Genomic DNA, 25,637 nt, shown 5'->3' with positions numbered 1-25,637 from the left:
CCCGCTCTCCTGTTCTGGCACTCAACGTGGCCGGTCTACTAACCACCGGTCCTGGCAATCCACATTACGCACACATGGAAACCATCATTGCACACACCTGCTCCCCATCGTTACGCACACCTGAACTTCATCATCACCCTGATTACTCTATTAAACTCACCTTCTTCCTGACTCCCTGTGTTTACGTTACAGAATACTGCCTCTCAAGATATGGAAGCAGCAGAAGTTAAGGATATCTCCCAGATGGTCGACGAACAGGAACACCTACTCCGCCAACACCATGACCAGCTGGCTCAACTGGGTACGGTAATGGATCAGGTCCTCCACGTTCCCCACCACCCGCGAGAATTCATCTCCAACTAGTGGATGATCCTCCACCACGAGTCGTCCCAGCGAGCCAGATCCCCAGCCGATCCGTATGTATGTATGTATGTATGTATGTATGTATGTATGTATCCCAACCGGACAAATGACGCGACTCTATCGGAATGTCGTGGCTTACTACTCTAGTGCTCTCTCTACTTCAATCATCAGACAGGAGCCCCCACCACCGAGAGGTCCAAGGTTGCTGCGGTCATTTCCCTGCTTACCGGACGGGCTTTGGAGTGGGCTACGGCCTTCTAGGAGAGGAGGAGCTGAGTCCCTATGAGAGGTTCATGGCTCTGTTTATGGCGATCATCCACCTGAGAGCAGAGCGGGAGGTGAGCGACTGCTCCGTCAGGGTGCCCAGATCACTGCAGAGTACGCCCTCATCTTCCAGACTGTGGAATAAGACGATTCTCTAAATCCTGTCATTTTATCCCTCTCTTCGGTCTCCCTACTGCTCTCCAGGTCGCTGAGGCACAGTTCCAGCAGGTCTTCCGACACTATGGCCTTCCGGAGGACATCGTCTCCGATAGTGGCCTCCAATTCACGTCACGGGTATGGAAAGCCTTCATATGGAGAAGCTGGGGGTCACCGTCAGCCTCACTTCTGGGTACCGGCCTCAGTCCACCGGGCAGGTGGAGAGGATGAACCAGGAGCTGGGGAGGTTCCTTAGGTGCTGGCCTTGTTCCATCCCTGGATAGAGTACACCCAGAATGCACTGTGCCACTCCTCCACCGGGCAGACCCCCTTCCAGTGTGTCCTGGGATATCAACCAGCTCTGGCTCCATGGACCCCAAGCCAGACCGACGCTTCTGCGGCAGACGAGTAGTTCAGAAGGAGCAGGTGGAGCCGGCAGACTGAGTCTCCGTTTTATGGGGCCCTGTAACTTAAGGTCCTCCGGTCAACGAGGTAACCTATAGATTACAACTACCCGGTGGTTCCTGGTTACCCGCCCCTGGACATCGATGGGAGTCTCACCTTTGCTGTCAGGTCCCTCCTGGACTCCCGACGTCGTGGGGGTTGGCTCCAGTACCTGGTGGACTGGGAGGGTACGGTCCAGAGGAGCGCTGATGGGTCCCGGTGGACGCCCCCCGCGACGCCCCTGGACATCGATGGGTGCCTCACCTTTGCCGTCAGGTCCCTCCTGGACTCCTGATGTCGTGGGGGTTGGCTCCAGTACCTGGTGTACTGGGAGGGTATGGGCCTGGCGTCATCCTGCGGCTAGTGGGGGGGGGGGTACTGTCACGCCTACTCCTGTCACTTCCGCTCCGGCACTCGACGTCGCCAGTCTACTAACCACCGGTCCTAGCAACCCACATTACGCACACCTGGCAACCATCATTGCGCACACCTGGACTTCATCATCACCCTGATTACTTTCCCTTTTATTTAGCCTTCAGTAGCCTCAGTCTTCAGGCAGTATTGGTATGGTTTATGTTGAATACGCTACCCCTGTTTTGATTATCTTCATGTTTCTTATTATTAAACTCACCTTCTGCACCTGCTTCCTGACTCCCTCGACACAGATTAAGCCTGGTCCTGAAAAAAAAAAAAAGCATGATCAAGGGAGGATCTGGCACAGTGTGCACCTGTCCAGGCTAGAGGGCCTGTCCAGGCTGTGGGCCTTGGTGTGTCTGTGGGGAACCTTTGGAGGTCTGGCTGGAGTACGTCACACTAGACTCCTCATAGGGGATCCTGCTGGGGTACAGACCGCTTGTTTGCAGGGGGGAACAGGTGCTAACGCTTCCTGAAATATAACAGGGTAGGAGTGCTGATCTAGGTTCAGTTTATTTTAAAGGGAAAGCCATCTTCACCAAAGCCATTGCATGCTTCATTGCAAGTTAAGAATGTTACTGTACTTCAGCATGTGACAAATAAAACTTGAAACCACAATGGTTCTATTCTATGTAGTTGAGGAAACCTGGAATCTATCGCCATTCAATTTAAGCTATAGTTCAATATAATGTCTCTTTATTGAAATATTATGTAATGTGAGTTCTTTGGTTAGGTCATCACATCAATGTGAAAGGTTTCAACAGCCAATTTAAAGAAACAAGACTAGTGATCTTCAAATGTGAAAGCAGTGAGAAGATAATATGCACAAATATATTTGTATCTTTTGTCAGACTCCGTGCTCCACACAACTAATATCTCTGTTCTGAAGCGCCTCACCTCATACCCCCATCTCTCGCTCATGAGACCTCGATGAATGACTTTCTCTTTCAGGGACCAGAGAACCCATCTGATGATCTCCACAAGTGAGTTTCATCCCCTTTCCCTCTGTCTCCCTACCCTCTTCTCAGCCCCTCACCTCCCTCCTCTCAGCCCCTCACCCCACTTCCCTCCTGACTCTCACCCCACTCCCCTCCCAGGAAATAAAAACAGCCACCTCTACATCCTCCAAAAGTAGTTTCTAAACCTTCTTTCCTCAGAGATAGAGGGATGAATGGTGAGTAGATCTTTGCCCTACAGACAGTTCTCATTCTGTTGATTTGCTGTATCTATTGTCTGACTCCAGTACCACTCCTTTCTTCTCAGCTATAATGCTGTTAAATTGTTTCATTCTAATTTATTGTACAATTCCCTCTGTGAAGGGAAACATCCATCGTCTGTGTGCACTACTACCACTTGCCAGTGAGATATGTTTTGTTCATTAGGGCTCATTGAAGCAAAACAATTAGCAACAGAAAACAAAAGGCGCTTCTTATTGGACATATCCAGGTAGTCCTTCTCCATTTCAGTTTTTATTTTTCTTGTTTTGTGCCTACTGAACACTACCCAGTTCTGTACAATTACCTTCCTTGCACCTGTAGTACCAGGTTCTACCCATAGGAGTTCAGGTGGCAGAGAGTATTGGCACCTTCTGTACCAATCCACAATGTGCTGTCTCTCCCACTACAACCCAGGAACTCAAACTGAGACCACACCACGTCCTGTAATGCACACAATACAGTTCCAATTACTAACACTGTAATTATCAATCATACTGTATATTCATGGTTGCTATAATCTCATATCAATTTATGCGGTCATCTATTTAAATAATCTCATCTAACATTTTAAATATGTCATTATAAAGAAAACAATTCATATTCATGGAACAAATATGTCAATGTGCCATGATCAGTTTCAATATTACGGTATGGCAGCAATACATCCCGAGGGAAACCTCCATTGTCACTAGACACAGGTGAAAATGCATGCCCATTCACCATCTCATCGGTTGCTTAATAGGCAGTGCAATGACTGTCAACAAAGGTTGTACCCCAAATGACACCTTATGCCCTATATATTGTACTACTTTTCACCAGACCCCTATGGGCCCTGGTCAAAAGTAGTGCACTATGTAGGAATAGGATGCCAATTGGGACAGACACTCTCTAGAGGAAACAAGATGTTTGTTGTCTGTAGGCTCTTTGTCAAACCATTTGGGCTGTCAATCATTTCCTGTTAAAAAGCAACAAAAAAAAGTGGAGTTTCTGCCCAGCACCCTGGATAATGAAACCATTACCATGTTCAGGCAACTGTAAATGATAGACTTCACAATCTTGGCTTTCAGCAACTTTTAAATGGTGCTATTCATCATTTAAAAAGGCATCTGACTGCCTGTCTTTAAGGCATGAATTTAGTCAGACCTGTGAAAAAATGCAGGCCACCCCTTAAGCATCTATTATCATTAAAGGAAAATTAATTAATGGAGGCCAGCTCGAACTAGAGTGGACGTTCAAGGCCTTGACTGCCCGAGGACTCAAAAGGAAAAGGGCTGCCATTGAAAAGTTCCACTGAAAATGTCTGTCCTATCACGACAGGATATCATCAAAAAGAGAGAGAATGTCTGCTGATTGCTAAAGTTGTCACTTTTGATTTGTACGTGTCTGTATCAATTTAGGCTTAGGCTAGTTAGCTTCTCCAGGATCGCTGATGGGGCAAAGGAATTCATTAAAGATACCCATGCATCTGTTTTACATTTACATGTTGGTGTGATACTGTCAGAACTGGACTCAATTTCATTTAAATTCAATTGATGAATAAATAAAAAATCACGGCACAAATTGATAATCGTCCATTATTTTCTCTGAGAACAACTTTATTAAAGAATGGAATTTCAAATACATCTCTTGACCTGAATGGACTGAGGAAAAATCCCATATAGTTGTGTCTGTGCATTGAATATAACAGATCAGAGCAGCCCATGTGTTAACCAAAATGGCTTTAATTCAGCAGACTGATTCAAGGGACAGGCTTTTGATTGTGACAGAACCACTTGAACATTCCATAGAACTAACCCTACAAGTTACTCATCACACCTGGCAACCTGCAAACAGAAAGTTAGTGATTGAGGACAGAAATAGCATACAAAAAGTAAGAAATCACAGGCAGACAAATTGCAGAGTGACAACATGTAATCCTTCTCAACATTCTGTCAGTGCTGAAAAGACTAATAATTCTTAATTATGTTTTTCAGTTCCTTGATTATATAAGATATATATGACTGTGTAGCATCATGAGATTGATTGAGGAGGGTGTGTACATCTGAAATAGAGAGTAGTTTACCTCAAACATGTCTTGTCTTGGAGCAGCAGTGCCATGTACTTGCAGTCTGCTTAGGCCCAGTACTCTGAGAGGTGGTAGTCAGAAAACACCCAACATCTGCACCAGTCTGTCTGACCCTCTGTCCAGGACTGATACTCCTCAAGTCTGGCCTCTACATATGAGCACTGAGCTCAAAAATAAGTGCTTGACAATGAAAAGATCGAAAGGGAGAGGGAGAGAACATGTGTTTCCCATGCTGATAAAGCCTTTTGAACTGAATTGCCACCCTGAGTTCAAAAAGTTTTACAGGACAATCTCTATTTTGGTGGCCTCTGGTACATTCTAATGCCTTGATTCCATCTGAAATACATAGTGAAATGATTGAATACCTTTTCAAGTTCACCTCCCAGATTGTAAAAATGTGTTGTGGTATTGTGTAGAAAGACATGAATTTACAATTGTATTATTGATAATGTATTAATTCAATGTAAATATATTATATTCTAAGTAAAAGAAGATTAAACATTTAACCCATATTCTCTTGAGATTAAAGTCTTATTTAGAGTTGTACTGCAAGATATGAATTGCCAAAATGTTGCATGTGTAGGGCAGTGGTGGAAAAAGTACCCAATTGTCATACTTGTAAAAGTGAAAGTCACCCTGTAAAATCCTACTTGAGTAAAAGTCTAAAAGTATTTGGTTTTAAATATACTTCAGTATCAAAAGGAAATGTAATTGCTATACTGAAGTATTAAAAGTAAAAGTATAAATAATTTTAAATGCCTAATATTAATCAAACCAGACCGCACCATTTCCATGTGTTTTTTTTACAGAGAGCCAGGGGCATGCCCCTACCCTCAGACATAATTTACAAATGAAGCATTTAGTATTTAGTGAGTCTGCCACATCAGAGGCAGTAGGGGTGACCAGGGATTTTCTCTTGATAATTGTGTGAATTAGACCATTTTCCTGTCCTGCTAAGCATTCAAAATGTAACAAGTACTTTTGTGTGTCCAGGGAAAACAGTAATGACGTCACATAAAGACAAAGTTTACGCAAAAGTAAAAATATAAAGTTGTCAAAAATATAAATAGTAATGTACAGATACCCCAAAAAACTACTTAAGTAGGACTTTCAAGTATTTTTACTTAAGTACTTTACATTACTGGTGCAGGGTATACAGGCTGTCTCGAATTTATTAATGCACAATTTGACTAAATGGGTCATGGAAAAAGTTGTGTTTTTTGCGAAAACTTTGTCTTTATGTGACGTCATTACTGTTTTTATCGACACAAAATAGTTAAATGGAAACGCACCCAAGTAGGCAATTGTCACACCTATTTTCTATGAAAACTTTCTAAATGTCGACCAACAATCCCTGGACAAGTTAACAGAAACATAGCTACTGTCTGGCAAGACCCAACATCCTGGGAAAACTTTTGGTTTACGTGTCCTGATGCGATACCATGGACATATAACCACGTTGCATGATTTATGAATAACAAAGGGAAGAGGAGATCAACTTTATTCAGTCAGTTTGATACCTTTTATGAACTTGTCAACACTTGCTGTTTAGTTGTCAATCAACACACAGTGGCCTAAATAGCCTACTATGCGTGCTGGCTATGTGAAACACGCAAAAGAAAATAAATGAATGTGTCAGAAAACAATAATTAGGCTAAATCCTGGATTTCGACTCATTGTTACAACTTACATTAGTCAACATGGGACATTAACATTCACAAGCATCGCGCTCTCTCCCTCCTCAGTGTAAAGAAATTTGACTGCACCAGAGATCTGTACGGTGCATTCGGAAAGTATTCAGACCCCTTCACTTTCTACTCATTTTGTTACGTTACAACCTTATTCTAAAATGGATTCAACATTTTTTCCCCTCATCAATCTACACACAATACCCCATAATGACAAAGCAAAAACTGTTTTTTATGAATTTTTGAAAATGTATTTTAAAAATATAACTGAAATATCACATTTACATAATTATTCAGACCCTTTACTCAGTACTTTGATGAAGCAGCTTTGACTGCGATTACAACAGTCTTGAGTATGACGCTACAAGCTTGGCACACTTGTATTTCTCCCATTCTTTTCTGCAGATCCTCTCAAGCTCTGTCAGGTTGGATGAGAAGCGTCGCTGCACAGCTATTTTGAGGTCTCTCCAGAGATGTTAGATCGGGTTCAAGTCCGGACTCTGGCTGGTCCATTCAAGGACATTCAGAGACTTGTCCCGAAGCCACTCCTGTGTTTTCTTGGCTGTGTGCTTAGGGTCATTGTCTTGTTGGAAAGTGAACCTTCGCCCAAGTCTGAGGTCCTGAGCGCGGATCTCTGTGCAATTTGCTCCATTCATCTTTCCCTCAATCCTGACTAGTCTCCCAGTCCATGCTGCTGAAAAACATCCACACAGCATGATGCTGCCACCACCATGCTTCACCATAGGGATGGTATTGGCCAGGTGATGAGTGGTGCCTGGTTTCCTCCAGACGTGATTCTTGGCATTCAGGCCAAAGTGTTCAATCCAGAGAATCTTGTTGCTCATGGTCTGAGAGTCCTTTAGGTGCCTTTTGGGAAACTCCAAGCGGGCTGTCTTGTGCCTTTTACTGAGGAGTGGCTTCCATCTGGTCACTCTACCATACAGGCCTGATGGGTAGAGTGCTGCAGAGATGGTTGTCCTTCTGGAAGGTTCTCCCATCTCCACAGAGGAACTCTGGAGCTTTGTCAGAGTGACCACTCTGACCAAGATCCTTCTACCCTGATTGCTCAGTTTGGCCGGGCGGCTAGCTCTAGGAAGAGTCTTGGTCATTCCAAGCTTCTTCCATTTAAGAATGTTGGAGGCCACTGTGTTCTTGGGGACCTTCAATGCTGCATAAATGTTTGGTACCCTTTCCCAGATCGGTGCCTCGACACAATCTTGTCTCGAAGCTCTGTGGACAATTCCTTTGACCTCATGGCTTGGTTTTTGCTCTGACATGCACTGTCAACTGTGGGACCTTTCCAAATTATGTCCAATCAATTGAATTTACCACAGTGGACTCCAATCAAGTTGTAGAAACATCTCAAGGTTGATCAATGGAAACAGGATGCACCCGAGCTCAATTTCAAGTCTCATAGCAAAGGGTCTGATAAGGTATTTACGTTTTTTATTTTTAGTACATTTGCAAAAACTTCTAAAAACCTGTTTTCGCTTCTTTGTTATGGGTTATTGTGTGTAGATTGATGAGGATTTATTTTTATATAATCCATTTTAGAATAAGGCTGTAACATAACAAAATGTGGAAAAAGTGAAGGGGTCCGGATGCATTGTATATAATGACGAGATGCTCATGTCTTCTACCTAACAATGTGAATCGTTGTCCCAAAGGCGGTAAGGCAGGCGACAAGCTTAGGTCCAAAATAAGCCCATAGAAATGCTTTGGGCTTATTTTGGACAGATTTTGGCGAGGGTGAAACCTCTCACTTTGCCTCTTCCTCTCTGGCACATTTCCCTGTCATCGCTCACTTTGTGACTGACAGGCGCCTATCCTATCAATAGATCGTTAGAAGATGCATATTGTTCATTCTAGTGGGAGAGGTCTCGACGGACTTGCAAATTGAATCTTTTAAATGAAAATGAAAAGTAGCCTAGTAAATGTGAAGTGGAAAATGTAGCCGGCTGAAAAGGAGTCCGTAACCGGCTGATTAGCCTACTGGCGTCTCCATTTGATTTATTCTGCTTGAACAATGTGTCAGTCGGATCAAGGGTGGGTGATGACATTTATAATTAACCATGTTAAATTATACCTTCGGTCTGCTGTCACAAAATATGTACCTTTAAAAATATTTTTGACATTCTGAAGGCTGGCAGATACCAAAGCCAATATTTACACTACCAAATGTACAAACAATTTACTGGAGCTTTATTTTAGACCACATCAAACTGCAAAAGCAACTGGAGGAAGCTTGAAGTTGGTAATTCTGCAGCCAAAAAGTGATGATAAAGTGCCAAGTGATGATAAAGACAATGGCTTGAGAACATTGGGAAAGCACAATGTATCACAACTAAACTAAACATAGGCCTACAAATTGTTCAGTAATTATAACAGTAAACAACAAGGTCTTTGGAGCCAAAGAGGCAACATAGCCATGCAAGATGCACAGAGCTCAATGGCTGACTGCACATAAATTATGAAGAATGGTGGCGTAAAATATCTTCCTGACAATGCCTGAAGTTTTAGTGCAGCAGGCTGGGTGAGGTAATGCAAAGTTGGCCCAGTCCAGACACAACCCATAGCTCCTACAGGCACTTGTCTAACTTGGCAAAACTGATCCTAAATCAGCACTCCTAATGTGAGACACTTAATACATACAGCCTCTGAAATAACTGGTGTCGTGACGTGACTATCATTAATGTGATGACTGCTATTCATCGAATAATTACCTCCTACGTTTAATTATTACTTGATTAAATTAATCATGTAACAATTAATTCACTAGAAATTTGGAGCACCACGAGAAAAGTTTTTTTAATGAGTTACCGTTTCCCGAATTAACTCAAGAACACATCAATATCATATCATACCAGTCATGGATATCAGCACAAACCCTAGCCTAAGTGATGAATCAGCGATACACAAATTGGCTTAATTATTTATTTACTAACTAACTAAACAATCACACAGAATTACAAAAACACACACACATGGTATAGGTTATATTGATCACAAACATAATGCAATGAAAAGTCCCTAGTGGACTAACCCGATATAACGGCTTGTTGCACATTGGAAAGGGGGTGGGGATAAAGCAAAGAAGTTCGACAAAAACAACAACACAGAGTTACACATGGAGTAAAATAAACATACAGTCATAATACAGCAGAAAATAAGTCTATATACAATGTGAGCAAATGAGGTGAGATAAGGGAGGTAAAGGCAAAAAAAGGCCATGGTGGCGAAGTAAATACAATATAGCAAGTAAAACAATGGAATGGTAGATTTGCAGTGGATGTCACGCCCTGACCTTAGAGATCATTTTTATGTCTCTATTTTGGTTTGGTCAGGGCGTGAGTTGGGGTGGGCATTCTATGTTTTGTGTTCTATGTTTTCTACTTCTGTGTGTTTTGGCCGGGTGTGGTTCTCAATCAGAGGCAGCTGTGTTTTCCCACCTGTGTTTTGTGGGAAGTTGTTTTCTGTTTTTGTGTCTGCACCAGACAGAACTGTTTCGGTTTCGTTCGTTCTCTTTGTTGGTTTTGTTATTCAGTGTTCAGTTCTATTATTAAATCATGAACACTTACAAAGCTGCGCTTTGGTCCACTTCTTACACTTTGGTTATCCTTCCAGGATACTCCGGCCAGGTCAATTAGAAAGGCCTGCTCGCTGAAGTGTTTCAGGGAGCGTTTGACAGTGATGAGTGGAGGTCGTTTGACCGCTGACCCATTACGGATGCAGGCAATGAGGCAGTGATTGCTGAGATCTTGATTGAAAACAGCAGAGGTGTATTTAGAGGGCAAGTTGGTTAGGATGATATCTATGAGGGTGCCAGTGTTTATGGCTTTGGGGTGGTACCTGGTAGGTTCATTGATAATTTGTGTGAGATTGAGGGCATCAAGCTTAGATTGTAGGATGGCTGGAGTGTTAAGCATGTTCCTGTTTCGGTCGCCTAGCAGCACGAGCTCTGAAGATAGATGGGGTGCAATCAGTTCACATATTGTGTCCAGAGCACAGCTGGGGGCAGAGAGTGGTCTATAGCAGGCGGCAACGGTGAGAGACTTTTTTTAAAAGTAGAAGTTCAAATTGTTTGTGTACAGACCTGGATAGTAGGACAGAACTCTGCAGGCTATCTTTGCAGTAGATTGCAACACCGCCCCCTTTGGCCGTTCTATCTTGTCTGAAAATGTTGTAGTTAGGGATGAAGATTTCAAAATTTTTGGTGGTCTTCCTAAGGCAGGATTCAGACACGGCTAGAACATCCGGGTTGGCAAAGTGTGCTAAAGCAGTGAATAAAACACATTTAGGGAGGAGGCTTCTAATGTTAACATGCATGAAACCAAGGCTATTACGGTTACAGAAGTCATCAAAAGAGAGCACCTGGGGAATAGGAGTGGAGCTAGGCACTGCAGGGCCTGGAGTCACCTCTACATCACCAGAGGAACAGAGGATGAGTAGGATAAGGGTACGGCTAAAAGCTATGAGAATTGGTCGTCTAGAACGTCCGGAACTGGGGGCGATAAAAAGGTATAATGTACAGACAAAGGAATGGTAGGATGTGAATACAGTGGAGGTAAACCTAGGTATTGAGTGATGATGAGAGAGATATTGTCTCTAGAAACGTAATTGAAACCAGGTGATGTCATTGCATGTGTGGGTGGTGGAACTGAAAGGTTGGATAAGGTATAATGAGCAGGGCTGGAGGCTCTATAGTGAAATAAGCCAATAAACACTAACCAGAACAGCAATGGACAAGGCATATTGACATTAAGTAAAGGCATGCTTAGTCGAGTGATCATAAGGATCCAGTGAATAGTGAGGTTGGCTGGGGTCACGGTGATTCAGACAGCTAGCCGGGCTATCGGTAGCAAGCTAGCATAGGATGGAGGTCTGTTTTTAGCCACATCGTGCGTTTCCGTCGGTAGATTAGTGGGGTTCCGTGTGGTAGAGGGGATCAATCCAATTGGCAAAATAGATATAGTTATAGTGACCCAAGAAAATTTGTACGATAGACCTATTCAGATAGCAGCCGATAAGACAGCTGACGATTAGCGGGCCACAGATGGGCGTTCAGGTAACGTCGCGGCAGAGGGGCCAGTTGGATAACTCCCTCGAGCAGATAACGTCGGTAGTCCAGTCGTGAAGGCCCGGTGGGGCTCCGCATCGGCAGTAAAACTGGTCTGGATAGGTGATTGTAGCCCAGGAGTGGCTGATGGAACTCTTCAGCTGGCTAGCTCCTGGATTGACATGAGCTCCTGGATCGGCGTAAGCCAATAGTCACACGGATAGCAGCTAGCTAGCTGCGAGATCCAGGTGAAAATGTCCAGAGCTTACGGTTATGGAGAGAAAAATAGGTCCGGTATGTTCTGGTCTGAGTCGCAGTGTACAAAACTGGCGATAGCTTTTCGAGCTAAATGATAGCTGATGACTACAAACCGTGGTTAGCTGAATACTAACATTACCCAGTAAATTGGCTAGCTTCTGGTTAGCTTCTGGCTAGCTTCTGGCTAGCTTCTGGTTAGCTTCTATTGTGGATTTCAGATTTGAGGTAAATAATACTTTTTTTTAAATTGGTGAGGCGGGTTGCAGGAGAGTGTTTTTAAGTTGAGTTTTTGGAAAATAAAATATATAAAAGATACGTGAAGAAATATGTATATATATATATATACACGGGACACGACAAGATGAGGACAAAGGACGTCTGACTGCTATGCCATCTTGGATCAATATGATATCAATAATATAAAGAGCTGGAGAGACAAAGAGAGTGGACTTATAGTACATACAGTTGGAAGCTATGCTCACGGGAATATGAATACTTTGCACATGAACGACCGCTCATTCAGGAAAGGAATGCAATGTATATGTTTACACGTAGATGTCTTTGTCGCCTCTCTGTTAAACTCGATGGGTGCTATGGTGTAGTTATCAAGGGATGTAAAGACTCTGCTTTGTCCACCAGAGTATTTCTGTCTGTAATAAAGCCCTTTTGTGTGGATAAACTCATGATTGGCCCACCCATGGCTTCACCACTGCCCAGTCATGTGAAATCCATAGATTAGGGCCTAATGAATTTATTTAAATTGACTGATTTCCTTATATGAAGTGTAACTCAGTAAAATAATTTAAATTGTTGCATTTATATTTTTGTTCAGTATAAGAAGTGGCTAAGGTGCAGTGGATACATGAAAAGCCTAGGGCTTAGAGTTGTTTCTGCACTGGACCGTTCTCTTACTCTTCTTCTCATGCCTTCTCCCATTCTGAGTCTGACAGCCTTCCCTCCTAGACATCGTGACAGGTGGTCCACAGTCTGACACACACAGCCAAAATTAATCAAATAAATTTTGTGCCGAATACAACTAGTGAAGACTTTACCGTGAAATGCTTACTTACGAGCCCTTCCCAACGATGCAGTTTAATAATAATAATTCTAATTAAATAGTAACACAAGTAATGAAATCAAATAGAACAATGGAGCTATATTAGTGCTGTGCGATTATAAAAAAAGATCACGTTTTTTTTCAACATTAACTGCTCTATGCATTATGTGGACTGATTGCTGTAACAACACTGAATAAAACACTTAAAATCTCTTAAGGCTAGGGGGCACTATTTTCAGTCCGGATGAAAAGTGTGCCCAAAGTAAACTGCCTGATACTCAGGCCCAGAAGCTAGGATATGCAAAGTATTAGTAGATTTGGATAGAAAACACTCTGAAGTTTCTAAAATGGTTTGAATGATGTCTGTGAGTATAACAGAACTTATTTGGCAGGCGAAACACCGAGGACAAACCATCCAGGATTTTGTTTTTGAGGTCACTCTCTTTTCAAAAGGTTTTCATTGGGAATCTATAATTCTAAGGCAGTTGCTTGCAGTTCCTATCGCTTCCACTGGATGTCAACAGTCTCTAGAAATTGGTTTAGGTTTTTCCTTTGAGAAATGAAGAAGTAGCCCTGTTCAGAACGAGGGTCGAGTGATGTGTACTGTTGTGGTTGGGAGTGACCGCGTGACCTAAAAGCTCGCTCCACTTTGTTTTCCTCCGGTATTGAATGCAGTTTTTTCCGTCTTAAATTTGATTGATTATTTACGTCTAAAAATACCTAAAGTTGGATCTGGAAAGTTGTTTTAAATGTTTGGATCAAGTTTACAGGTAACAAATTAGATAATGTGTAGTCATGCGCGAGTGGAATCGGTGTATTTTCTGAATCATACCAAATAAATTGACATTTTGGATATACAACGACAGAATTTATCAAACAAAAGGAACATTTGTGATGTTTAATGGACATATTGGAGTGCCAACAGAAGAAGATATTCAAAGGTAAAGCATGCATTATATGTTATTTCTGACTTTGTGTTGTGTCTGGCGGGTTGAATTATGATTTTCATGTGTATGTTTGCTGGGGTGCTGTCCTCAGATAATAGCATGGTTTGCTATTTTTGAAATCTGACACTGTGACTGGATTAACAAGAAGTTCCTCTTTAAACCAATGTATAACACTTGTATGATTTATGAATTATTATTATGAGTATTTCTGTTTTTGAATTTGGCGTGCTGCTATTTCACTGGGTGTTGTCAAATCAATCCCGTTAACGGCGCTACAAGGGATCCCTAAGAGGTTTAAGAAAAGTCCCATGATTGTAGTGACTGCCCGTTACTGCATTATTTATTTACATGACTTTAATAAAATATTTGTTTTATTTGATGACTATATTATTTCATTCCAAATCATAGAATCTCATCTCTATAAAGCTGCTGCCTATGCTGCCTATGCTTTTATGACTGTGGAATACCAACTATCAATCACTTAGATCATATATTTTCAGCCTTGTGAAGCAACTGCTATCGATCACCCTTTCCCTCTTCTCTTAAAGGGGAATTTCACCCTTGGGGAATATGGGCTTGTTTTCATCATGTCCAAGGCATTTCTAGGTCAGTGAGATGTGTTTCACACATAATTTCCCAATAGGAAGGCAGGTCTGGGCATCTCGTGCTGAATATACACCCTATTTCAGCTTCTGGTGTACTGATCTGGGGGGCAAGATCTGAAATTAAATGTAGTCCTGCTTTGTGACATTTCGCAAAGGCTCTATGTGATACTGATCACACTATATGTTTTGTGCTTGTTGATATGGTTGTCCTTGTTCGATAGAGCCATTGGATGTCTTTCAGCGATGTTCCTGTCAGCTGATTTATTCCAAAATATATAAACTGACACATTTTTTCCAGTCTCTGAAAATCTACATCTAGGTTTAGGTTTTACAATTGGAGATCTATTGTATCTCGATTTAAAAACGTATTCTCTTTTTAGTCATAGATATGGCTACTAAACAGCAAGCTTAACTTACAACCAGCCACCTAAGCTAGGTTTACCAGCAAACGTGAGCACATGACTGGAGTTGGCTAGCTAGTTAGCCTGGCACCTGCTAACTTGTGCTAGGCCTACCATTTGTAACTTTTTTTGCAAACTTGCAAACATCAGAAACTGTAAATGCTGAACAGAAATATAAATGCAACATGCAGTGTTGGTCCCATGTTTATATTACACAGGTGCACCTTTTGCTGGGGACAATAAAAGGCCACTCTAGAATGTGCAGTTTTGTCACACAACACAATTCCACAGATATCTCAAGTTTTGAGGGAACATGCAATTGGCATGCTGATTGCAGGAATATCCACCAGAGCTGTTACCATAAGCCGCCTCCAACATTGTTTTAGAGAATTTGGCAGTACGTCCAACCCGCCTCACAACCGCAGACCGTGTGTATCCACGCCAGCCCAGGACCTCCACATTTGGCTTCTTCACCTGCGGGATCAACTGAAACCAGCCACCAGGACAGCTGCCGAAACTGTGGGTTTTCACAACCGAAGGATTTCTGCATAAACTGTCTCAGGGAAGCTCATCTACGTGCTGGTCATCCTCACCAGGGTTTGACCTGACTGCAGTTCGGTGTCGTAACCTTCAAAAACCTTCATTTTTTATTTTATTTATTTTTTATTTAACTAGACAAGTCAGTTAAAAACAAATAATGTTTTACAATGGCTGTCTACCCAGGGCAAACTCTAACCTGAACGACGCTGGGCCAACCGGCCCTATGGGACTCCCAATCACGGCCGGTTGGTTAACAGCCCGGAATCGGACTAAGGTCTGTACTAATGCCTCTAGCACTGAGATGCAGTGCCTTAGACCGCTGCTTCACTCGGGAGCTCCCGTTGCTGATCTCAACGTTGTGAACAGAGTGCCCCTTGGTGACGGTGGGGTTATGGTATGGGCAAGCATAAGATACGGAAAATGAAAACAACTGCATTTTATCAATGGTAATTTGAATGCATTGTAATACCGTGATGAGATTCTGAGGCCCATTGTCGTACCATTTATCCGCCGCCATCACCTCATGTTTCAGCATGATAATGCATGGCCCCATGTTGCAAGGATGTGTACACATTTCCTGAAAACTGAAAATATCCCAGTTCTTCCATGGCCTGCAAACTCACCAGAAATGCCACCCATTGAGCATGTCTGGGATGCTCTGGTTCGACGTGTACGACGGCATGTTCCAGTTCCTGATAATATCCAGAAACTTCGCACAGCCATTAAAGAGGACTGGGACAACATTCCACAGGCCACAATAAACAGCCTGATCAACTCTATGCAAAGGAGATGTGTTACGCTGCATGAGGCAAACGGTGGTCACACCACATACTGACTGGTTTTCTGATCCACGCCCCTACCTTTTTTTTAAGGTATACGTGGTCGTACATTATCTGTAATTCTAGTCATGCGAAATCCATAGATTAGGGCATAATGAATGTATTTAAATTGACTGACTTCCTTATATGAACTGTAACTCAGTAAAATCTTTGAAATTGTTGCATTTTGCATTTATTTTTGTTCATTATAGTTTTACCAGCTAGCTATGTAACATAATTGACAATTGGTTATGATCATGACCGTGGAGGCTTTTAAAAATCAGTAAATTATAGGCATGATGCAAGATAGGATTCCAAACAGATGTAAATAGCTTGCTTGTTTGACAATAATTGCTATCTAGCTAAGTTGATGAGGAGAAACAATGAGAAGAAACAATAACACTACGATTTATCTGTTGTAAATCTCTAAAACTGATAAGCTGGTTTTACTATAAAAATATTTGCCTAAGCATGCCTGTTTGACTTGGCTGTACCCAAATGCTGTCTGCCTACCTAGCTACTGTAGGTACATTTGTATGGTCTGGTCACTGTGCAAAGGTTGAGGGTAATGCCATATTTCCTTATATTATGCTAGATATTGTTCTTAAATATAATCTATGTGCCTATGTACATGTATGCATGTTCAACTAGTCTACCCTAATGGCCTCTGCAGAGGTCAGCTCTGTACCGCATCGCTGTGCACCAACCCACACTTTGTACCAATGCGGAGAGCTTCGTATAGCTCCACATTGACATGATTTGTCGACAGTAGGTGGGGGCGGGAGGTTCAGTATACAGTGCCAGTCAAAAGTTTGGACACACATACTAATTCAAAGGTTTTTCTTTATTTTTATTATTTTCTACATTGTAGAATAATAGTGAAGACATCAAAACTATGAAATAACGCATATGGAATCATGTGGTAACCAAAGAAGTGTTAAACAAATCAAAATATATTTTAGATTTTAGATTCTTCAAAGTAGCCACCCTTTGCCTTGATGACAGCTTTGCACACTCTAGTTAGAATTTCATACTTATTGCACTTAGCAGAGCAGAGCTATTGTGCAAATGTGTAACATAATACAAATTGTAATTCGTAACATATCATATACAAAATGGGTGATGACATCCAATAATACATACCATACGAAATGTAACATATCTTACTAAAAGGAGTGTCTTGGATTTACATTCAGAATAATACGAAATACTCTGACACCAGGCATGGATTATGGTTATTGTAGTTAATTACAAAGTTTTCTGTGCTAAACTATGTAGAATATTGGTCTGTTGGAAACAACTCCCTACTACATCACACAGTTCAGGCTTGATCTGATTTGTCTCTACAGAAACTGCATATCGAGCTTATTACGAGGTATTTGATGTAGCTATGAACATGAAGGTAGGGTATAGTGACTAGGCATCAGGACAGATAATAATAAGAGAGAAATAAAGAACAGAGTAGCAGAAAATTATGAGTGTTATAGTATGTGTGTGTAGTGTGTGTGTTGTGTGTAGAAAAGGCTCTGCATGGTCAATCGGACGCCAGTCTCCGCAGACGTCAGGGCTTACATACTTCTTGCGCTTAGCAGAGCAGAGCTATTGTGAAGGACGTTGTCAAGGAAGTGAGTTTGTGTTTATACAGGATGTACCGCCCCCTAAAAATGAATGGCGCCGGATGGGGATGGCTGCTGCTTTACGGGCTCTATTTTGTTTGTTTTTTTGCATTTTTTGTAACTCATTTTGTACATAATGGATGCTATGCTACAGGACTGTTTTGCTAGCACAGACTGGAATATGTTCCGAGATTCGTCCAATGGCATTGAGGAGTATACCAATTCAGTCACCGGCTTCATCAATAGTGCATTGACGACGTTGTCCCCACAGTGACCGTATGCACATTTCCCAACCAGAAGCCATGAATTACAGGCAACATCTGCACTGAGCTAAAGGCTAGAGCTGCCGCTTTCAAGGAGCGGGACACTAATCCAGACGCTTATAAGAAATCCCGCTATGCCCTCAGACAAACTATCAAACAGGCAAAGCGTCAATACAGGACTAAGATTGAATCCTACTACACCGTCTCTGATGCTCGGTAACCTGCCTAAATGATTACCGCCCCGTAGCACTCACATCGGTAGCCATGAAGTGCTTTAGGCTGGACATGACTCACATCAACACCATAATGCCGGTGTTGGACATGACTCACATCAACACCATAATGCCGGAAACCCTAGACCAACTCCAATTCGCATACTGCCCCAAAAGATCCACAGATGAGGCAATCTCAATTGCACTCCACACTGCCCTTTCCCACCGGGACAAAAGGAACACCTATGTGAGAATGCTATTCATTGACTATAGCTCATCATTCAACACCATAGTGTCCACAAAGTTCATCACTTAGACTATTAACATTGAACCTCCCACTCTTTTTTTACACTGCTGCTACTCGCTGTTAATTATCTATGCATAGTCACCTTACAAATTACCTTGACTAACCTGTACCCCCGCACATTGACTCAGTACTGGTACACAAAGAGGGGTCCATTCTACTCTGCTAGATACCTACAAGGACTGGGAAGGGATAAGAGAGTCGGATGGGGATGGGTGATCGGTATAGGCCTATGTATGGGCTCCCGAGTGGTGCAGCGGTCTAAGGCACTGCATCTCAGTGCTAGAGGTGTCACTACAGACCCTGGTTCAATTCTAGGCTGTATCACAATCAGCCGTGATTGGGAGTCACATAGGGCAGCGCACAATTGGCCCAGGGTCGTCCAGGTTAGGGTTTGACCGGGTAGGCCGTCATTGTAAATAAGAATTTGTTCTTAACTGACTTGCTTAGTTAAATAAAAAACATGTACAGTGCATTGCGAAAGTATTCGGCCCCCTTGAACTTTGCGACCTTTTGCCACATTTCAGGCTTCAAACATAAAGATATAAAACTGTATTTTTTTGTGAAGAATCAACAACAAGTGGGACACAATCATGAAGTGGAACGACATTTATTGGATATTTCAAACTTTTTTAACAAATCAAAAACTGAAAATTTGGGCGCGCAAAATTATTCAGCCCCTTTACTTTCAGTGCAGCAAACTCTCTCCAGAAGTTCAGTGAGGATCTCTGAGTGATCCAATGTTGACCTAAATGACTAATGATGATAAATACAATCCACCTGTGTGTAATCAAGTCTCCGTATAAATGCACCTGCACTGTGATAGTCTCAGAGGTCCGTTAAAAGCGCAGAGAGCATCATGAAGAACAAGGAACACACCAGGCAGGTCCGAGATACTGTTGTGAAGAAGTTTAAAGCCGGATTTGGATACAAAAAGATTTCCCAAGCTTTAAACATCCCAAGGAGCACTGTGCAAGCGATAATATTGAAATGGAAGGAGTATCAGACCACTGCAAATCTACCAAGACCTGGCCGTCCCTCTAAACTTTCAGCTCATACAAGGAGAAGACTGATCAGAGATGCAGCCAAGAGGCCCATGATCACTCTGGATGAACTGCAGAGATCTACAGCTGAGGTGGGAGACTCTGTCCATAGGACAACAATCAGTCGTATATTGCACAAATCTGGCCTTTATGGAAGAGTGGCAAGAAGAAAGCAATTTCTTAAAGATATCCATAAAAAGTGTCGTTTAAAGTTTGCCACAAGCCACCTGGGAGACACACCAAACATGTGGAAGAAGGTGCTCTGGTCAGATGAAACCAAAATTGAACTTTTTGGCAACAATGCAAGACGTTATGTTTGGCGTAAAAGCAACACAGCTCATCACCCTGAACACACCATCCCCACTGTCAAACATGGTGGTGGCAGCATCATGGTTTGGGCCTGCTTTTCTTCAGCAGGGACATGGAAGATGGTTAAAATTGATGGGAAGATGGATGGAGCCAAATACAGGACCATTCTGGAAGAAAACCTGATGGAGTCTGCAAAAGACCTGAGACTGGGACGGAGATTTGTCTTCCAACAAGACAATGATCCAAAACATAAAGCAAAGCCTTTGTGATGTGTGTTTTGTCCTATATTTTTATTTCATTTTTTATCCCAGCCTCCGTCCACACAGGAGGCCTTTTTCCTTTTGGTAGGCCGTCATTGTAAATAAGAAGTTGTTCTTAACTGACTTGCCTAGTTAAATAAAGGTTAAATCAAATTCAAATAAATAAATACCACTGCGAACACTTCTGTCGTTACTATGATCACTTGCGTAGCAATGCCAGCAAATGACTTCTGTCTGAACACACACATTTCTGATTTGGTCACTTTTAACTTGCTGTTTGGACAGTGAATATTCCCAAACGGATTTGAAAAACAAAACTGATTTGAGCATTAAGCATTATGCAGCGTGAACAAGGGTTTACAGGCTGACATACCCATCTAATTAGCTAGATCATGGATGGGCGTTCTGGCAGCCCACAGGCTTTGAAGGCCCTTGGACTGAGTTTACGAACTCAGTTGACGTCCAAAATGAAGAACGTACTGCATTTATGCCAATTGGCAACTCTTTAAGGCCTGCAAAAGGAGCAGCAACGCACAGATTAATTGTGCACGAGTTGACAAATCATGAGGCAAATCAGTCTAAACAATAGTACTTTGTCCCTATTTTCAACACTTTTGTGTCAATATTTTTTGTTAAACCGAATCAAAAGTGTTGGGGCATATGCCAGCTCGCCACACATTTGACGACGGCGCTGCTGTGCTGATCTCTGCAACATGGATAGATGGAAATCACCACATAATGCTAGAAATAAAGAAACATATCCTATATGTATGAGGGGTTGTAACTGGTTCAGGGAATAGAGCAGAAAACCAGAAAATAAGGAATTTTTTTGAGGAACAGAACCGGAACTGAGAACGAAAGTGATCTATACTGTTCTGGAACAGAACCGTTCTTTTAAAAGCATGGGAACCGGTTATGTTATTGTACACAAACCGCCTATGCAAAGCCCTGACTGTCATTCAGGAACTTATTCCAGTGTCTGCCTGCCTGCCAGTTGAACATCTTTGCCAGTGTGTGTGTAGGCTACCCTCTCAGAAGCATGCACTTTACAGGCGTGATTCAGATGATTAGAATTTTAATTAGAAAACAATGGATTAACTTTTACAATGCTAGTTAAGGATACTATAGTTATCACATTTCGCATTGGATGTATTAACTACAAAAAGGTAAGACATGTTTTTTTTAGCTTAATTCTGGAGCCACTCTGCACACACAAGCTTGTTAGCTAGCTCTGGTCTAGCTCTCAAGCTCTAGGCGGCAGTATGTGCAATGTAATGGAACTGAGAGTCATGATCAAGGGCTAGCTCTGGTCCAACGTTAGTTAAGCCAAATCTCTGAAGTTCAAAGACATTCAAAGTTCCTTCACAGAAGCCGCTCCTCCGTAGGTATAATTCTGTGGGCCTAGCTAATTCAGATAATGCATGTCATAACAGCAAGATGCCCAGCACGCTCTCCTCACCCGCAAAATTTCAGGCACATGTCGCACCCTACACTACACCTGTATGTCCAATGCATAGCTTTCCTGCGCCATAGCAAGCTTCTGTATCCATTGGTGAAGTAATTGAATTTCGAGCTAAATGTACAAATAAAAAAATATTTCAGAGGGTTAAGAAAGGAACAATATAAACCATAATTATTTTGGTTCGAACCAGTTCAGAACTTAATTTTGCTTGTCGGAACAGTAGAACAGAACGGGGAAAAAAAGAATTGTTCTGTTCAGAAAGAAACGATTGGAAAATAATGTAGGTTCCAACCACTGGTATCAGCCTAAACAATCAGTATCTCGACGTGTTAAGATATAGGCAGAAACTCAAACAGGAAGTACCCGTGCTTCGAACTATTCAACGCTGGTCTGACCAATCGGAATCCGCGCTTCAGGATGGTTTTCTTCACATGGACTGAGATATGTTCCAGGTAGCTTGCGAAAATAATTTAGATGCATACATGGATACGGTGACTGAGTTTATAAGGAAGTGTATAGGAGATGCAGTACACACAGTGACTATTAAAACCTACCCTAACCAGAAACCATGGATAGATGGTAGCATTCGAGCGAAACTGAAAGCGTGAACCACCGCATTTAACCATGGCAAGGTGACTGGTAATATGGCAGAATACAAACAGTGTAGTTATTCTCTCCGCAAGGCAATCAAACAGGCAAACCGTCAGTATAGAGATAAAGTGGAGTCGCAATTCAACGGCTCAGACACAAGAGTATGTGACAGGGACTACAGTCAATCACGGACTACAAAAGGAAAACCAGCCACGTCGCAGAGAACAACGTCTTGCTTCCGGACAGGCTAAACACATTCTTTGCATGCTTTGAGGATAACATAGTGCTAACGACGCAGCTCGCTACCAAGGACTGTGGGCTCTACTTCACCGTGGCCGACATGAGTAAAACATTTAAATGTGTTAACCCTCGCAAGGCTGCCAGCCCAGACGGCATCTCTAGCCGCGTCCTCCGAGCATGCGCAGACCAGCTGGCTGGTGTGCTTACGGGCATATAAAATCAAATAAAATGTATTTGTCACATACACATACATTGTTCCTGTTCCCAAGAAGGCAAAGGCAACCGAACTTAATGACTATTGCCCCGTAGCACTCACCTCTGTCATCATGAAGTGCTTTGAGAGACTAGTCAAGGATCATATCACCTCTACCTTACCTGGACTTTGTGATGGGCCGCCCTCAGGTGCTGAAGGTAGGAAACATCACCTCCACTCCACTGATCCTCAGACACTGGGGCCCCACAAGGGTGTGAGCTCAGCCCCCTCCTGTACTCCCTGGTCACCCATGACTGCATGGCCAAGCACGCCTCTAACTCAATCATCAAGTTTGCAGATGATACAACAGTAGTAGGCTTGATTACCAACAATGATGAGACAGCCTACAGGGAGGAGGTGAGGGCTCTGGGAGTGTGGTGCCTGGAAAACAACCTCTCACTCAACGACAACAAAACAATGGAAATGATCGTGGACTCCAGGAAACAGCAGAGGGTGCACCCCCTATCTACATCGACGGGACCGCAGTGGAGAAGGTGGAAAGCTTCAAGTTCCTTGGTATGCACATCACTGACCAACTGAAATGGACAATCCACACAGACAGTGTGGTGAAGAAGGCGCAACAGAGCCTCTTCAACTTCAGGATGCTACATTTTTTTGGCTTGTCACCTAAGCCCTCACAAACCTTTACAGATACACAATTGAAAGCATCCTGTCGGGCTGTACCCACCGCCTGGTACGGCAACTGCACCGCCCGCAATGGCAAGGCTCTCCAGAGGGTGGTGCGGTCTGCCCAACGCATTACCGGGGGCAAACTACCCGCCCTCCAGGACACCTACAGCACCTGATGTCACCCCCGCACATTGACTCAGTACTGGTACACAAAGAGGGGTCCATTCTACTCTGCTAGATACCTACAAGGACTGGGAAGGGATAAGAGAGTCGGATGGGGATGGGTGATCGGTATAGGCCTATGTATGGGCTCCCGAGTGGTGCAGCGGTCTAAGGCACTGCATCTCAGTGCTAGAGGTGTCACTACAGACCCTGGTTCAATTCACTGACTGGCACTGTATACCGCCCGCAATGGCAAGGCTCTCCAGAGGGTGGTGCGGTCTGCCCAACGCATTACCGGGGGCAAACTACCCGCCCTCCAGGACACCTACAGCACCTGATGTCACAGGAAGGCCAAAAAGATAATCAAGGACATAAACTACCCGAGTTACTCCCTGTTCACCCCGCTATCATCCAGAAGGCGAGGTCAGTACAGGTACATCAAAGCTGGGGCCGAGAGACTGAAAATCAGCTTCTATCTCAAGGCCATCAGACTGTTAAACAGCCATCACTAGCACATTAGAGGCTGCTGCCTATAGGCATAGACTAGAAATCACTGGCCACTTTAAGGAATGGAACACTAGTCACTTTAATAATGTTTACATATCTGGCATTACTCATCTCATATGTATATACTGTATTCTATACTATTCTACGGTATCTTAGTCACTTAATGTTTAAATATCTGGCATTACTCATCTCATATGTATATACTGTTTTCTATACTATTCTACGGTATCTCATTCACTTAATAATGTTTACATATCTTGCATTACTCATCTCATATGTATATACTGTATTCTATACTATTCTACTGTATCTTAGTCCGTTCTGCTCTGACATCGCTCGTTCATATGAATATAGTCTTAATTAATTCCTACCTAGATTTGTGTATATTGGGTATATGTCGTGTAATTTGTTAAATATTACGTGTTAGATATTACTGCACTGTCGGAGCTAGAAGCACAGGCATTTCGCTACACCCTCAGTAACATATGCTAATCATGTGTATGTGACAAATCAAATTTGATTTAATTTAGTCAGATTCCGCTGGAAAATGTTTCATCTATTGCAAAATGTTTTGCAACGGGAATTGTTTACCGTTTACTTTAGGAACCAAACGGAAGCAACACTAGCTAAAGGAAATAAACGGAGCGGGACCTACATTAATTTGAGGTTGCGAAACGTTTTGCAACGGAATCCAACTAATAGTAATTAATGCCTACTGTACATCCCAGGTTTCGCTTTCAAAATTGTGACCATTTCCGTGAACGTCCAGGCATGCGCAGTGAAGTAGCAATGACATCGATTGTTGTTGTTTCTCTGGGCAACTGATATTGAAGTTAGATACCGGTACATTTGTTGCCATTGTGTAATCGAATATTGGACATAGCGCGCGGACTAAATCGCAGCTGAACGAACGCTACATTGTATCAAATGCGATGGGTGCTGCATCGAGCACAGAGGGTGAAAGGGAACCTCTTCTTGTTCCTCCTGACCGCGAGACGAGCATTCAGCCAGTTTACAGCCAAGTCTACGGGAGAAGATGGCTGGTTCTGACTCTGTTTTCCTTGTTGGCGTTCATGCAAGGGATAGTATGGAACACCTGGGGCCCAATTCAGAACTCTGCCATGCATGCGTACGATTTCACCAAATCTGACATCGCCGTGCTTGTTCTTTGGGGGCCAGTGGGGTTCGCGCCTTGGCTGCTATTTATATGGCTAATGGACAAAAAGGGTGAGTTGTTTTGTTCTAAATGACAGTTGACAATACTGTACTGGAACACAATGTACTTTCCTTCATGTCATTTAAAATGTTTTTTTTGTCTCCATTCCAACATTATATAGTTTTATTGCAGTGCATGAAGTTGTGAATTGTTGACACACAAATCCCTATAAAACTTTCAAGATACGATATTTCTGAGAAATCATAGATCAAAGTTGATCAGCTAAGCTACCCCCCCCCCCCTCCAAACCAAATCAACCACAAGAAAGGAAACAAA

At 42.7% G+C, this 25,637-nt stretch overlaps 2 protein-coding genes across 2 annotated transcripts in view; both read left to right on the top strand.

Moving 5' to 3' along the window:
- The window catches only part of LOC139400952 (solute carrier family 15 member 2-like), a 41,339-nt gene extending 40,908 nt beyond the window's left edge, over positions 1 to 431 (top strand). The window contains exon 24 of the mRNA XM_071145487.1: positions 193 to 431. Coding sequence (XP_071001588.1) covers positions 193 to 230 — 38 coding nt within the window. The 3' untranslated portion in view covers positions 231 to 431. The remainder of the gene's footprint in view (positions 1 to 192) is intronic.
- Positions 432 to 24,926: 24,495 nt separating this feature from the next.
- Positions 24,927 to 25,637, top strand: part of LOC139400897 (solute carrier family 49 member 4) — a 62,770-nt gene continuing 62,059 nt past the window's right edge. The window contains exon 1 of the mRNA XM_071145458.1: positions 24,927 to 25,372. Coding sequence (XP_071001559.1) covers positions 25,078 to 25,372 — 295 coding nt within the window. The 5' untranslated portion in view covers positions 24,927 to 25,077. The remainder of the gene's footprint in view (positions 25,373 to 25,637) is intronic.

This window comes from Oncorhynchus clarkii, chromosome 3, assembly GCF_045791955.1.
Source record: "Oncorhynchus clarkii lewisi isolate Uvic-CL-2024 chromosome 3, UVic_Ocla_1.0, whole genome shotgun sequence".
NCBI classification, from domain to species: domain Eukaryota; kingdom Metazoa; phylum Chordata; class Actinopteri; order Salmoniformes; family Salmonidae; genus Oncorhynchus; species Oncorhynchus clarkii.
The sequence above is the reverse complement of the archived record's forward strand: the minus strand, read 5'-3'. Positions and strand labels throughout refer to the sequence as shown.